The 14,482-nt window shown below is 33.5% G+C and overlaps 1 protein-coding gene and 1 long non-coding RNA gene across 2 annotated transcripts in view; both read left to right on the top strand.

The window, feature by feature from the left end:
* Nucleotides 1-3,715: 3,715 nt before the first annotated feature.
* Nucleotides 3,716-14,482, top strand: part of LOC149528413 (DENN (AEX-3) domain-containing protein) — an 80,783-nt gene continuing 70,016 nt past the window's right edge. Inside the window, exons 1-2 of the mRNA XM_089809495.1 lie at nucleotides 3,716-4,076; nucleotides 4,726-6,456. Of these exons, the coding sequence (XP_089665621.1) occupies nucleotides 6,163-6,456 (294 nt within the window). The 5' untranslated portion in view covers nucleotides 3,716-4,076; nucleotides 4,726-6,162. The remainder of the gene's footprint in view (nucleotides 4,077-4,725; nucleotides 6,457-14,482) is intronic.
* Nucleotides 8,711-9,367, top strand: LOC149528414 (uncharacterized). The gene is made up of 3 exons (XR_016358635.1): nucleotides 8,711-8,824; nucleotides 8,998-9,054; nucleotides 9,290-9,367. It is a non-coding gene; the product is annotated as an uncharacterized LOC149528414 (long non-coding RNA).

Below are 14,482 nucleotides of genomic sequence, written 5' to 3' on the forward strand. Positions count from 1 at the left end.
TTCAAATATACATCCAAAGAGAACCAATCATGCTAATCATACCATTGCCAACAAAACCCCACATTCTTATATACATCTATTAACTTAATCTAAATTTGATTGAAATAAAAAATATAGATAATATAATTCTTCAATAAAATTTCATTTTTAATATTTATTCTATTATTTTCAAATAATTGAACACTCAAGCACCTTGTCCCACTTTAGATAATCTCATATTATAATCTACCTTAGTGGAATCCTCCTCTAATTAGACGCACCTCCCTTCATATTTTCATATATTGTCCCAAAATCTTATAATATGGATCATGCATGATCTCCTGAAGCACAAACTAGATATTGTGACATCTTTATATGCATTTGCAAGTCTTGTAAGGCTATGACTTCATAGGATGCCTCGGTAGGTGATACCAACCTTACATAGACCAACATCTCTAGAAGAGAGAGGAAGTGTCCAACCACATAAAACACATCACACTCTACCTTTGTGAAGGCAACGAGAGACATACTTTTTCATTGGTCTAAGCTCAGGGATCACTTTGTCCTTTCCGCATATTAAATATTCAAACCTATGTGACCTTCACCCTTTTTAAAACAATTCTTTTACAGTGTAAATGATTAAAAAATTATATTCTATAGTCAAACCCCACTTTTTCCTTCCAATCGATTATATTTTATTATCCACATTTTCATGGGGAATTGAGTACGCATAAGCCAGCATCATGAAATATATAATTTTATCCCATCCAGCATGAAAATGGACATTATAGCACGAGATCGTGGCCTACAGTCAAACCATAGAAATTGTTTTTTTTTTAATAAATAGTGAATCTCCATTGTTCAATAGTAAAAATTATTCCAAATAATTCGGGGCTGAACATGGAGCTTATTGTCACAACTTTCAAAGAGGCAAAAGATTGACTTTCAAGTTTTTAATGGTTTTACAAAATTCTTTTGTTTTGAAATTGTGATGAATGTTTTGATGTTTCTTCCTATTTTAATGCTTAGTTTATTTTTATAATGTTAAAGACCACTTATAATACATAAAATCATATAAATGACATTTTTAAATGTTTTAAAATGGTATGGTAGTTGTTATTTTAGTAATTTTAATTTATTTTTGATTAATTCAGGTTTTATATTTTTCTTTTACAATTGATTGATTATAATTTTTTGTGTTATCTTTTATTAATAACTTCTTGTTTGTTTTGTTGTGGAGAGAAATGAATGAGAGGTTTTTCCAAAGAATGTTAGAAGACTTATTGAGTTTAAGCTTAAAATCAGTCACTCATTTTTTCATTATGGTTCAGGTTTCCCTATCTTTGGAAATCTCTATGACCTAGTTTATGGTGCTTGTTTGAGAAGGATATGTGCTTGTCTATAAAGATGATGCTAACGTTGTCAAATATTTGAACCAATACAAATCATTGTTGGAGGAGCTTGAAAAGTTAGATATGACAATGAAATCTTTTAGCATTAAATATGAGAATGGAAGAACTACTGCTTGCTTGAATGATAATCCTAATATGGGAAGCTCTACATATGCAACTATCTTATTAACAGACCATGAAGTTGTCAGTTGGGATGATTAGTTTTGCTCTGTTGATATGATTAATGCCCTCAATGTTAATGATGGTTGGGGCATGTGATTCTGAAAAGATTTCTTATTTTCAAGGTTTAATTTTGGCATAATTGAAACCACTGCTATATACTTGCTCGATTGATAGTAGTACGATTAATAAAAATTGTGAATATATATGCCTTTAGTTAGTACTATTCTTCACCCCTATTTTGTAATTGTAAGTATGAGGGGGGTGAAGTCCTTTCTTAGTATGCCCAATGATGGCCCCTCTAATAAATTTCATTTTGCTAGTATCTTTGATCATTATGTTTCAAAAGCGGATATGATGTATTTACTTGTTTAAACTATTCTAATGTCATTAGTAACTTTTTGTGTCATTGTTTAGGTGTTAAAAAAATATTTTTAATATGCAGTGTTATGGTTTAAACACTTTGTTGATAAAGTAGTTATTAAGATTTAAAAGCATTTCACTAAGGTTTGAAGGACATTGATTTCTTCAAACTAACTCAGTTTTCAATTTTGATTTTATGACACCATTAACCTTCCTTCTCTTCTCACATTAAAAACATGTTTAGATCTTAATACACATTTATGTATTTGAAAGGAAAGATTATAATGGTTCAAGTTCTCCTTCCTTTTTAATATAATTCTATATGTACGATAAAAGAATCTGAATGAATGTTTTATGCATGAGGTCTTCTATTGTTTTTTTCTCTTTTCAAATAATATTTTCTATATGAAGCTTATTCTTACCTCATACTAAGAGGGTTTGATTTCCTCTTCATTTAACTTGTGTGAACCATTTCAATTGAAGAAGCATTAAATGCACATGACCTCTCTTTTTTTCAATTTGAAGGAGCATTTTGCATGAGAAAAAATGTCATATATTATTGAAATAGGCTAGAATTTGACTTTCTTCTGATTTAACTAACACAATTCAACTCATATAAGGTTGTTTTTCTCTTACATAATAATTTTTTCATTTAAACAATGTTAGCACACTTTTAAGGTTTATTGCACTATTGTATAGAATCATTCTTACTAATGTTTCAATTATAAAAACATATATTTAAAATAAAAGATGAACTTCATATATCTTATTCTAATATACAAGACACTTTCACCCACCAAAACACAAGATTCATATATGATGCACTCAAATTTTTTTAAGCACCATCTCTACCATTGTTCAAATTTCACAGAGGTGTGAAAAAGTGAAGTTAATATCTTGGTGACTTTAGATCCTTATATTCATAACAACTTAATTCGAAGACAACCTCTACATTAAATGTATGGTCCTCCATAATATTATTATCCACTACATAAAAAAAAAATGCCGATATCTATATAATTCAATTACTTTTCACTAAAAAACTCAATTGAAAATGAGATATTGACCTTAAAAAATGGACCACCTTAATTAAAGAAGAATTAATGATATACCATGAATCTCTCTATTCATTTCAGATTTTTTATATCTATCAAATATAAAATAACCAAATTATATATGATATAGCCACTAGATAATATAAGAATAATTTAATTAAAATTTTCAATTAAAACATAAACTCATTTAAATATATTAAAATATTAAATAGAATATATTCACCTTATATTAAATCCTTCCAATCCACTTACATTTAATAAAAACTTATTTAATTAAAAGTATAACATTTCAAAATGGTCCACTTGTATCCAGTGTAATTAATTCAACTCCCATAAAAATATAATGACTTTTAAGAGCATTTATCCATTCTTATTAATCTAAGTACATAAAATAAAATAACTTTTACTATTAAAAAAGAAGACAAAATAACTCAATTAATAATAATAAAATAGAATAACATTTAATATCATAAGAAAAAAATATTCTTAATAGAGTCATGTCGACCTTCCCCCAAACCCCAAAATTTGGGTCTAGTAATTTCCTCTCCCTTGATAAAAATCTGGGTCTAGTTATCAACTGTAGTTAACAAAACAGTAAAAATCAACTAACCCTATGTATTACGAGGTCTTAGCTTTCAACCGCCCCATGTGACCCTACCGCTTAAAAAATTAGAAAGCTTCAGCATCCCTCTAGCGCCCGCATCCTATTCCCGGCCATAAATGCTTCGGCCCCTCTTTGCAGCGACCGTACAACTCGGCCTCTGTTGCAATCATACAGCGCAACAAACAAGAGAGTGAAAAAAAAAACACTAACAATAATAAAACGAGACTTTGCACATCACGGGTCTCAAGTTCGAATCAGTGTTTCTGTCAAAGTTTGTTACAACCTCTACATCCATGGCCTGAATGCCGAATAATATGCAGAGAAAAGCACTGTTATTGCTTTTTATTGCGTCTTTAGGAAGCTGAATTGCCACAGCATCTGGTGCGATTCTCTTTGTTCAGTGATTATTTGCATGCAATCTTTGAAGGATTAATGAAGCATGGAATCCTAGGAAGCAAATCCATTAAAGCTATGTGGAATTTTTCTTGAAATTTGGCTGCGCAGGTAAATATATAGGAAAGGTTTGAGGCATGGGCAGTGAATTTATTTAGGGAAATTGTTGTCCTTAGTTTTCAGGATTAAAAGATTTGAGATGTATACATGGAAATTTTTGTTTAAATGTCCAGAATGGAAAAGATTTGAAGTTTGCCCAAGAAAGTTGTATCTGATTTCTTGAGAATTGAAAGATTTTTTTAAAGATTTTTCAGTATTTAGAGGTTGGTTAAGTATTTTTCGTTATGCGAAGATTTGAACGATATACTGAGAAATTTATAGGAATATTCAAAGAAATATAGAGGAACGATTTGTATAAAATGTTTACTATGCACAAGGAATCTTTGTTGATCGTTTTCATTGCGGAAAGATTTGAACTATAGACAAGCAAACATGTAGGAAAGATTTGTTTAAGTTTTGTAGGATGGAAACATTTAAAGTACAAACAGAGAAAGACTTGTTTTTTGCAGTATACGCATATACATATGTAGCGGAGATTCGATTATGTTTCCAGTATGGAAATATATGAAGTATACATAAAATATTGAAAGTCTTGTTTAAACATTTCAGTATCGATCGGTGCCAGTTGAAAATTCAGTGGGAATAAATCAGTTAACCTAGGTGAATGGACTGAATTTTACAACTTATCTTTTTTGGTTAGGTACTGGAACCAGAGGCGTGGTTGAAGACGGAACTGCCGGTAGAAAGAGACGGCGGATAGTTTTACAGGGATATATGCAGAGCATACATTTTGTGCGTATATCAGGGCTGTTATACGAGGGTAGTGGATGTTTCGAATTGCAGGGGAATTCATCTATTTAATGAAATACAGAGGATATAGGTTTTAAATCACTGTTGGTATTTAAGGTTTTCTTTTCACGTTTTCTGGATATTGGGTGAATATTAGTGCTACAGACTGCTTATTGCAGTGTGGAAGTTATGTTTTATTATTATGGCGGTTAGGTTGAATGATGGGTGAAAAGTTGAGGATTTTCATGCTTCGATGGTGCAGAAGGGCAAAACATGAGGGAAGATTTTTGTTATAAAGCGCACGAAGTTGCTAGTGTAGTTTCAAGATCAAATCCGAGGTATCAGATAGGTTATGAGCAGCAGGAGGAAGGAGATGCCTGGTTTTGGACATTGGTCTATCCAGAGTTTCTTTGGGCTGCAGAATTGGCAAAAGGGATGATGTATTGAAGTCTTTATGAACAAGCCGTGTTGAAGCTGTCGATGTTTTTATCATCTTCAGGGAAACGAAGTTTGGTGTTGTTGTTGGTTAATATATTAGGCGCAGAATTCACAGGCATTTTTAGGTGGAGAAGTATGAGTTATGAGCTCATTTTGAAGAGCAGAGAGTTAAATGCTCATAAATTTGATAACTCGCTGAATTAGTTTTCAAGGAGCACAAATTAATGCAGAATTTACAGTTCTAGAGGAGGAAAAGGTTTGGTTTACAAGGCAGTCTAGAAGAGGAGAGGATGTTTTTCATTGATTTCGTGTTTGAGACTTTCTCTTGAGACTGAACAGATTTTAATTGGACTTCCAAATTTTTGTTGTTGAACTGCAGTTGACTGGAAAAGGAATTCCATTTATAAAATTTGGAGCTTGTTTTTGGGTGCAAAGTGCTTTAAATTCCTTCAATTGGAGATGGCAATAAGTGCATCTTGTTTTTGGTTGCACGGTATATTAAATTCTTTAAACGGTGGATGGTAATAGCTGTATCTCGTTTTTTGGATAGGTAAATTGTAATGTTTACCTTGTTTGTAACTTCTAAGTTGCAGTGATCAGGTTGATTTCTTTGAAGCTCCAATCAAGAGCTGGACAGTAAACATTTTCACTTCCCAAATTATTAGGCAAGAATTAAGGGAGAAGTTTATTGTAGCTGGATGGCTTGGAAGAATTGTTTAGCTTTGATAACTTAAGAGGTCTTGCTAGGATTTCTGCATCGTGATACAGTACAGACTGGCTAGCAGTTTTCAGTTTCAGTTAATTTCTTTGGCATTTTGATTATTTGCTCAGAAGATATTGGAATTTTAAGTTAAAATTCCATCTAGGAGCAGGAAGAGGTAGGCACAGATACAGGATAGATGATATTATAATGGGAGAGTTAAATGCAGGAATGGATCAGAATTTAGGTTCGATACTGAATCAGACTACTGAAGAGGTAGCTAGAGCTGCAGTGGTAGCAGCACAAAGTGTCCGACCTAGTCCCTCAATAGTTGTTTCTGCAAAGCAACAACATAACCATAATTTGCAGAAATGGAAGCGACAGTTGCAGAAAGTTTGGAAATGGGGTTTGCATTCCCGGGAGTCTGAGTGGAAGTCATCTTTCAATCCAGAATTGTTAACAACTCAGAAGCGCCAGTGGTATGCATTACACTTACAGGCCTTGGTGAGTCGATTTTTTATTGCAATTTTCTTTAAAAAATTATGTTGATTTGCTGTGGTTGGCATTTTCTTTCTGGGATTGATATAATTCTTTGTATAAATGGCAGTGACAAGTTGTTGGTTAGTTTTTTTTACTCGAATATTTTTTATTCGACCATTTTATTGAGATTTTTGAACCATAGTTGTAACTTGATTCCTGGGGGATGCACTGTCATCACTTCTTAGAGACAAAAAATGCATGATATCTTTTCTGAACATTACAAAATTTTTTTGTATGGATTCTGACAGGAATAATTGGGAGAAAAAAAGTTCAAACCAGGCTATTTATTTGTTCTGCCACAAGACCGGCCTTACTTATTTGTGTACCAGCTTTATTTCTTAAAATTGTTATTAGCATTGTTACATGTTCTATTTGATACCTTTTATTTGTAGTTGTTGCAGTATTTTGTTTGATCGTTTGGCCCCATTGCTGTTAATTCAGATGGTTTCTATTGTTAAGTTGTTGTACAGAGTAAATGGTGTGCATATTCTATGAACATGCCTAATATGCATCCTGATATAATCACCATTATGCATTTTTTGATGATCTTTTGAGAAGATAGCATTGATTAGGAGAAGATTTCTCCATTTACCAACCCATATTGCTATTGGGATTGACAAACCTTGTTTATCAGATCTATCTAGATGCGTTGCATCCTTCATGTTTGTCATCAGCTCCAAATTGCTTCACCAGAAGGGCTGGAAAGTAGAAAATGATTCTCCTCAATTGCATCAGTTATTCATATGGCACGATGGTACTCATAGATTTTTATTTATGCTTATCTGGCATTGACTTTGTAATGTACACATTACTTGTTATTGTAGGAGCCCTAATCTCAAGCTTTTCCAACATGTCAATTAGAGGAAGTGCCTTGAAATTGACTGCAAACCTTAATGTTGAAAAGGGTTGCAATGGATTCAGATGTTTGCCTGTTTCATTTCTTTTTTCCGTGATCTTATTTTATACAATTTTGATTTAATCCTTCTGTTGAATTCGCAAATTAATTCTTTAACCATTTATTCTCAGTGGACTTGTTTGTAGGCATTTGAACCCATGATATTCCCCTCCCTTTCTTCCCTCTTCCAATGAACATTATGTTTAGCATGGGATAAACAGAATTTGCCATTTTTATTTTCTTTAACTCATTGCCATTTACTGAACTTTTCTTTTTTCAGGTTATCAACCTTACAAGTCAATTAATGACAACTTTGGATGATACAAGTCAATCCTAGTTCACATCATCATTGTAAATAATTGCAATCAGAATATCCTAAGAACTTTTTGGATATGCATAATGCAGACATAAGCCCACTTAAAGAAATGTCCTTTTCACTTCAAATTGATTCGCATTTGCAGTTCTATCAGTAAAGATGAAAATGATCTCCTAAAGCTTAATATTCATGGGAGAGATGTTCTCTAATATTACTAAATCAGTATTGCTTATAACAAGCAAGTATGGTTTGGAAAATAGATGTTACACCGAATGCCGAGGATAAATTTTGTTGATCTGAATGGCATCTTTTTCAACAGAATAAACTTAAATTACAAGGTTGCATATATTAGGCTGCACTGTCATTGTTTGGCTGCAAACTTCTATTCAGTAATATAGGATTTCTTGAGAATTTCTAATATATATCTTCCCTCATTTGTGTCTTTGATTTGGTCCTGGGAACAGCCTCTCCCTTTAGTAATTAGACATTGTCCTTGGATCTTGTTTTCCTTTCATCTTCTGAATGTTTAGACAATGTTTTAGTGTTTTTTTTCCAGGCTGTGCCACTTGAAATTGACAAACAACAGATTGAATGAGGAATTTTTTTTGTAAGTTGGCTATCTTTCCACAACATCATTTATTGACAGGTCACAGCAAGGATTGAGCTTAGTTAAATTTTCCTTGAAAAGATTGCTTAAGCCTTAATATATTAATATTTTAGATATTCAATGTAATATGATATTTTTGTCTGGCACATCGAATTTAAGAGACATTAGTGCCTTTGAGGAATGTTTCTGCTTGTTTGTCATCACATATTCATCCCAGACACATTACTTCTCTTTTGTTAACTTTTTGAAAGGGCTCGATCCAATTCCATACCAAACATGCAAAGGCCAATGCAATCTAATCTGATATATTCATAGAAAATGAAGTTAAATTGTGCCAAAGTGAATAAATACAGACGGAGATAGTAGGGTTAGATTTGTGAAGACCACATAGAAGAGATACGTGTACATAGGCTCACATGGTCATGGAGCTTTTGCACAAAGTTTTGAAGCCATGCATTTAGAGGAGGTGGCTAAGAGGTCCCTATTGGCTAAGTCATCAAATAGAGGGAAAAATGTAATTGTTTTGAGCCCCTGTTGTGTTGCAAAAGAATATGATGTTTGATTTTATATATTGGAATATGATGTATATATTGAATTATCTCGTGTAATTGGTGGATGAGTACATTGCTTTGTGTATTTGAAAGGTTATTTTTAATGGTTCAAAGGATCTGTAAAATGCATGGGCAGGATGATGCATGTTGAGAACTTGAGAAGACCAGAGGAGTGGCATATTCTACTGTTGTTGTGAGTATTATAACACTGTTACTTCCTAAGCTTGCAAAGTAAGATCATGACATGACTTCAAGGTCACATTAATTGTGGATAATCAGTTAGGGGACTTATGCTATTGAGTCAATGGATATCGACTGCTCTTACCTCTAGAGATTTGGCTTTAGAGTGTGCAATGAAAATATATTTGATTTTCCAATTTCTATTCCACTTAAACTTACTTCTTCTACTTTCTAACTATGACTGCAAGGAATCATGGATGACTTGGACACCACTAGATGTAGCTTAATCAACAGCTCCACCCTCCTAGTGCAATCGTTTAAGGTACACTCAAATGACTTTCAAATCAATATCCTTTCTTCAATCCCATCAAATGGATGCAAACTAAAGATTGAATATCAATTGAAGTTAAGTGCTTTCAATCTTCGACTTGCCACACATGGTACTCTCACCATCAGCACGAGGTTAGTGACCTGGATTTGTTTGAGTCTGTTAAGAAAACACCTACAATTACTTTCATTCAACTAAACTATTACAACACAAAAATAAATTGAATCCAAGTGAAATATTGAGGGAACCATGCAACACTTCAAAGTAACATTAAGGAAATCACCGTGAAGAACCAACAATGAATTATCTGTTACTTTAAAAGCATAATAGCAAGGATTTGATCAAGTCTTTCCCTTAGCTAGCCCACTCTAATCTCCTCCAACTGTCTAACTCTTTGCAACTGAGAAGTCCTTGGTCTTTTATAGATGTCCAATTACACTAAGGGCCAAGATCAATCCAAGATCAAGGGCCATGATTTAACCTTACAAACCCTAATTAGGGTTGTCAAATTTACAACCAATTACATGAGGGTGTCAATTTATGGGCCAATAAGAAAATAATGGTAACTTTCCTAACTAGTGAGAAAATAAGACACTTTGGCATGATTTCCTCAAGTTTAAGGATTTCAGCCACCTTGAGTCTTCCTTCCCTTTATTACAACTTCAGAGAAACACTCCCTTGCAACCAATTTTTCCTAAAATCTTGCAACCTTGTTATCATCCATTTCATTTCCATTTTGACCATGTTATAGAAGGAGAGACCTTTGGATTTTGAGGAGTTAAGGGATTCTGCCACATCTTTGTTCATTTGTAGTTGCACCAAAAGTTTGAACTGTCAATGCTCAATACAAATGTTAGATTTAACCTAAACCACGGGAGGCGGTTAAGCCATGTCATGAATCTCTAAGGATATGGTGACCACCAAGTCAACAATCTCTCTCTCAACACCGAATGAGCCTTCAACATCCATTAAAGGGAGACTTGAACCCGTGACGCAAGACTCTAATACCAATTGTTGGAATCATTTGTTGTTGTGCCAAAAGTTCGAACTATCAATGCTCGATACAATTGTCAAATTTAACCCAATCCACGGTGTTAAAGTTGTAGCTTTAGTCTAAGATACATTGTTGTTATTGGTAAGTCATCATTTCCTATATATATTTATTCATGTTATATAAATATATATTATTATATTATATATATATATATATATATATATATATATATATATATATATATATATATATATATATATATGTATATATATACACATACATACATATATATTATATATAATACATATATATATATTATACATATATACATATACATATACATATACATATACATAATACAAATTATTATTTTTAATATATTAATTAAATGATGATTAAACCCTAGAGACATGTCTCTTCATGAGATATGTCTTGTCTCATATTTATATGAGATTGAAATCTGCATTTGGAGCACATTTATAACCATGGCAATGTAAGTACTTTGTAGAAACGATCCTTAAATCTTAACATGGTATCAGAGCCAACTGCAAATGTAAAGCAAAAAAAAGGAAAACATAAATAAACAAACACAAAGGCCTCCTCAATGGGAAGTAGACACAATAGTCAGCGAATGAAGGAAATGGATTGAGAGGAAATTTCAAACTACTCATCGTGCGAAGATACCATGGAGGTAGATAATAGTAATAATCCAAATTTGATCAAGGATGAGTGACGATTCCATGAGATATGGTAATTCTCGGTGACAGTTCGAGGCCTGCCAGTGAACTCCCTAAGTAGTTTCATACTTGAATTACTGACCCACCATAGCATGTCGAGCATATAAAACACACTTGCCACCAAAATTTATGACACACTTATCAACATGGTTTTTTGAGCTTTCCTCGGTGTAGAAATTGAGCTTGGTGATTTCATTCCTGCAGGAAATCAAACAACAATGGAGAAGTCCTCCCTTCACATTACAATGTTTTCTCCCAACTATGCCCAATCGTTATTGTGTCTCTTTGAGCTATGCTTCATGCTTAAAATTGGTGCAACTATCATTCCCATTTTCTATCACGTTCACATCTCCGATCTCCGATGGGTACAAGAAGGAATGTGCATGTATGTTGATGCATTCTCATAGCACAAAGAGAAAGGTAGATACGACAAGAAAAAGCTCAATGAGTAGAAAACGACACATCATAACATTTCATTTCATTTTGGCTACAAGGTCAGCAATAATGAGGATGAGACCAGTTTTTTGAATGATATTGTAAAGTGTTCCCTTGTGAGTCGGCGAACATCCAATTGGATTGGATGAAACTGTGAATTTGGAGAAAATGAAACCCCAAATTTGGAGGATGAGTGAGAATAAATCATTTTCTAAAATGTCAATTGTGATCTTGCCTTGCTCAGAATATTGGTTTTTGTTTATCAAGGCTCTCACTAACACGTAAGTAAAGAAGTTTGTTAGGGGAAAATTTCAAACTGCCATGTGGTCTCTTAACGTGGGTTGGAAAAAGACATATTATATCAAAAATTTTAATCCTTCTAAGGGGCATGAGGATCAAGCATATCTGGGGTCAGCTATTAATAGTAAGGCTAGGATGTTAATTGCTCAGTTGAGGATTGGATCACATCATCTCAGTTGTAAGATTGGTAGATGGGAGAATCCTAAAGAGGAGTGAGAGGAGAGGATTTGCAGATTCTGCGAAAAAGGGGTGGTTGAGACAGAATGTCACTTACTGATTGTAAGGCATATGAGGATATTCAGGCTCAATACAGGGTCATCTTAGGGGATGGCATAAGCTTACACAATTTGTTTGATGATGATAAGATACGACAAACTGCTGGATTGATTGTCAAGATTCATAGTAGGAGGTTGGATCTAGAAAGGAGTCAGGATTAAGACTTCTGATTTGTGGTCCCTTAGACTGATGGTCTCATTGACATCATTAAGATCCTTCATTCATTTACAAAACATTTGTTGTTGACTTCTAAGGCTTTCAAAAGCTCTTGAATCTGGAGCATCGAAGCTTTCCAAGTCTCTTGAGGCTCAAATGCAAAGTCCCTCAAATACTCACCAATTCCCATACCCATTGCTTCCAAAGTTGGGAATGATGATTTGGTTTCCCGAAATTATGCTCTTTCCCTTGATGGTGGCAAATAATCCACTTACACTCTGTAGATTGTATCCACACAGATGGGTAAGGTCATTGTGGCAAAGCATTTAAAAGGGGGCCTCTTGATTATTACATAGAGGGACATAAGTTTGAAATTGAAGTATTTAAGGGAACACACACATATATTGCCAATTTATAACAGCTCGCTTGCAATATAGCCCACCTGGTTACCACTGAGTGGGAGAGGGGAGTTTCCTTAAAATCTCCTCTCGTGTACACTCTAAAATGAGTCACAAATGGTGTGCAATACAGAATATAAGAAATGGTTAATAAAATCATTTGAACATAGTCATGAAGAGACGACATTAATGAATGGTGAGCTTGCTATGAACCGCATATTGTAGTAGACCAGGTCTGACCAGCCATAGAGAGGTTGGGGGTGGAGTGATCCCGTGATTGGATTAAGTTAGACAAAACTCTGGAAGTGCAGTTAGAACACTGAACAAGAGGGCAGATGAATATTCTCTCATGACTGAGTACTGGAAGACATTTCTCACCAAGGCAGCGTTGGATGCAAGTATCAAACTTGGCATGGACTAAGAAAGAAAGAATTAGATGGGGGAACAGAAAACTCGATGAAAAATAAAGTGTAGAATTAAAAACATATCCCATGCATAAAGGAGAAAACAATACCATGGGAGAAGGAAGTTCGCACATCGAACAATCAATAGAGACATATTATAAGATTCAATCAATGAATAAATAAATTACATACTTATCAAAGAAAATATCTGAAACAATAACAAGATTGATCTATAATACCAAACATATTGCTTCTTTACATTAGTGAATATTTGGCTCAAGATAAACTTCAGCACAATTGCAAGTATTAAACAGATTGAACAAGATATTCTAGATCCAAATGAAGAATACTACCAAAAATCAAATGAGATACCAAGTGATCTACGAAAGTCAAGGACAATATACAATTATCAATAAGCTATTGGAAGGAAGATACAAGTCAAAATTGTTACTTATAATTGATTAGTCAACAACTTAAAGATATCAATTATATTATCCAAATAAGACAAGCATGTTAAAAATAAATGGTTATATAACTTCATAAGGAGGCACAATTTCAATAGCGAGTATGATGATTAGACATCATTTATGGAAGGTATTAAGAAGACAACGTTTTACCAAAATCTACTAATTGTAGTGCAGAGAACTACTTGGAAGAAGTATATTCTATTATTTTATGAAGAGGAGTAACATTTCTAATTTTAAACAATAAGAAGGCAAGAACCATCAAGGAGTCAAGGCTTGCAACATAAGTGGGTCATATATTATAAATGACAAATTGAAAAGTTTAAGGTAACAATATCAAATTTACCAAATAATGGTGGAAAGAAGACATTACAATTCTGATGGTGGATGTGATTGAAAACTCTATAAAATGGACCAAGTGGGAATTTTACGTTGTGGGGGAGAATAATTAACAATGGTCCATTCTCATTGTTTGATAGGTGCTTGTATGGAGGAATTTAATGATTTCATGAACCTTTATTGAAGCAACTTGCATCAAGGATACATAGATAAGTATCCATCATCTTCGAGTATTACATTTATCTACTCACTATAGTCTCTCTTATTTGTAATTTTATACATACTATAAGAGTTATTTGCCTTGATCTTTTCCTTTATGTCTAAGGATGCTTTTGTAGGAAAAGAAGGTTGGTACCTTACACATGCCACCAAATATTGTGCAAACTCAATCTTATGACAATAGGTCCAAAGAAATTGCGATCTAAAATTCATTAGTCATCTCATGACCAGGCTAGATAGAGTGAGGCACTTGAAGTGAATATCCTTGATGATTGAGATTATGAGCATACATGACTATGCAATAAACTCTAGACAAAGGGATCTTCCATTAAGAGGGAGTCTAACACTTTTTCAAAGGCAGCGTAGGAGCTTAGAAGATTGAGATTCAGAG

This window comes from Cupressus sempervirens, chromosome 11 (assembly GCF_028749045.1).
Source record: "Cupressus sempervirens isolate cs-2001-9-10 chromosome 11, ASM2874904v1, whole genome shotgun sequence".
Classification (NCBI taxonomy): Eukaryota; Viridiplantae; Streptophyta; class Pinopsida; order Cupressales; family Cupressaceae; genus Cupressus; species Cupressus sempervirens.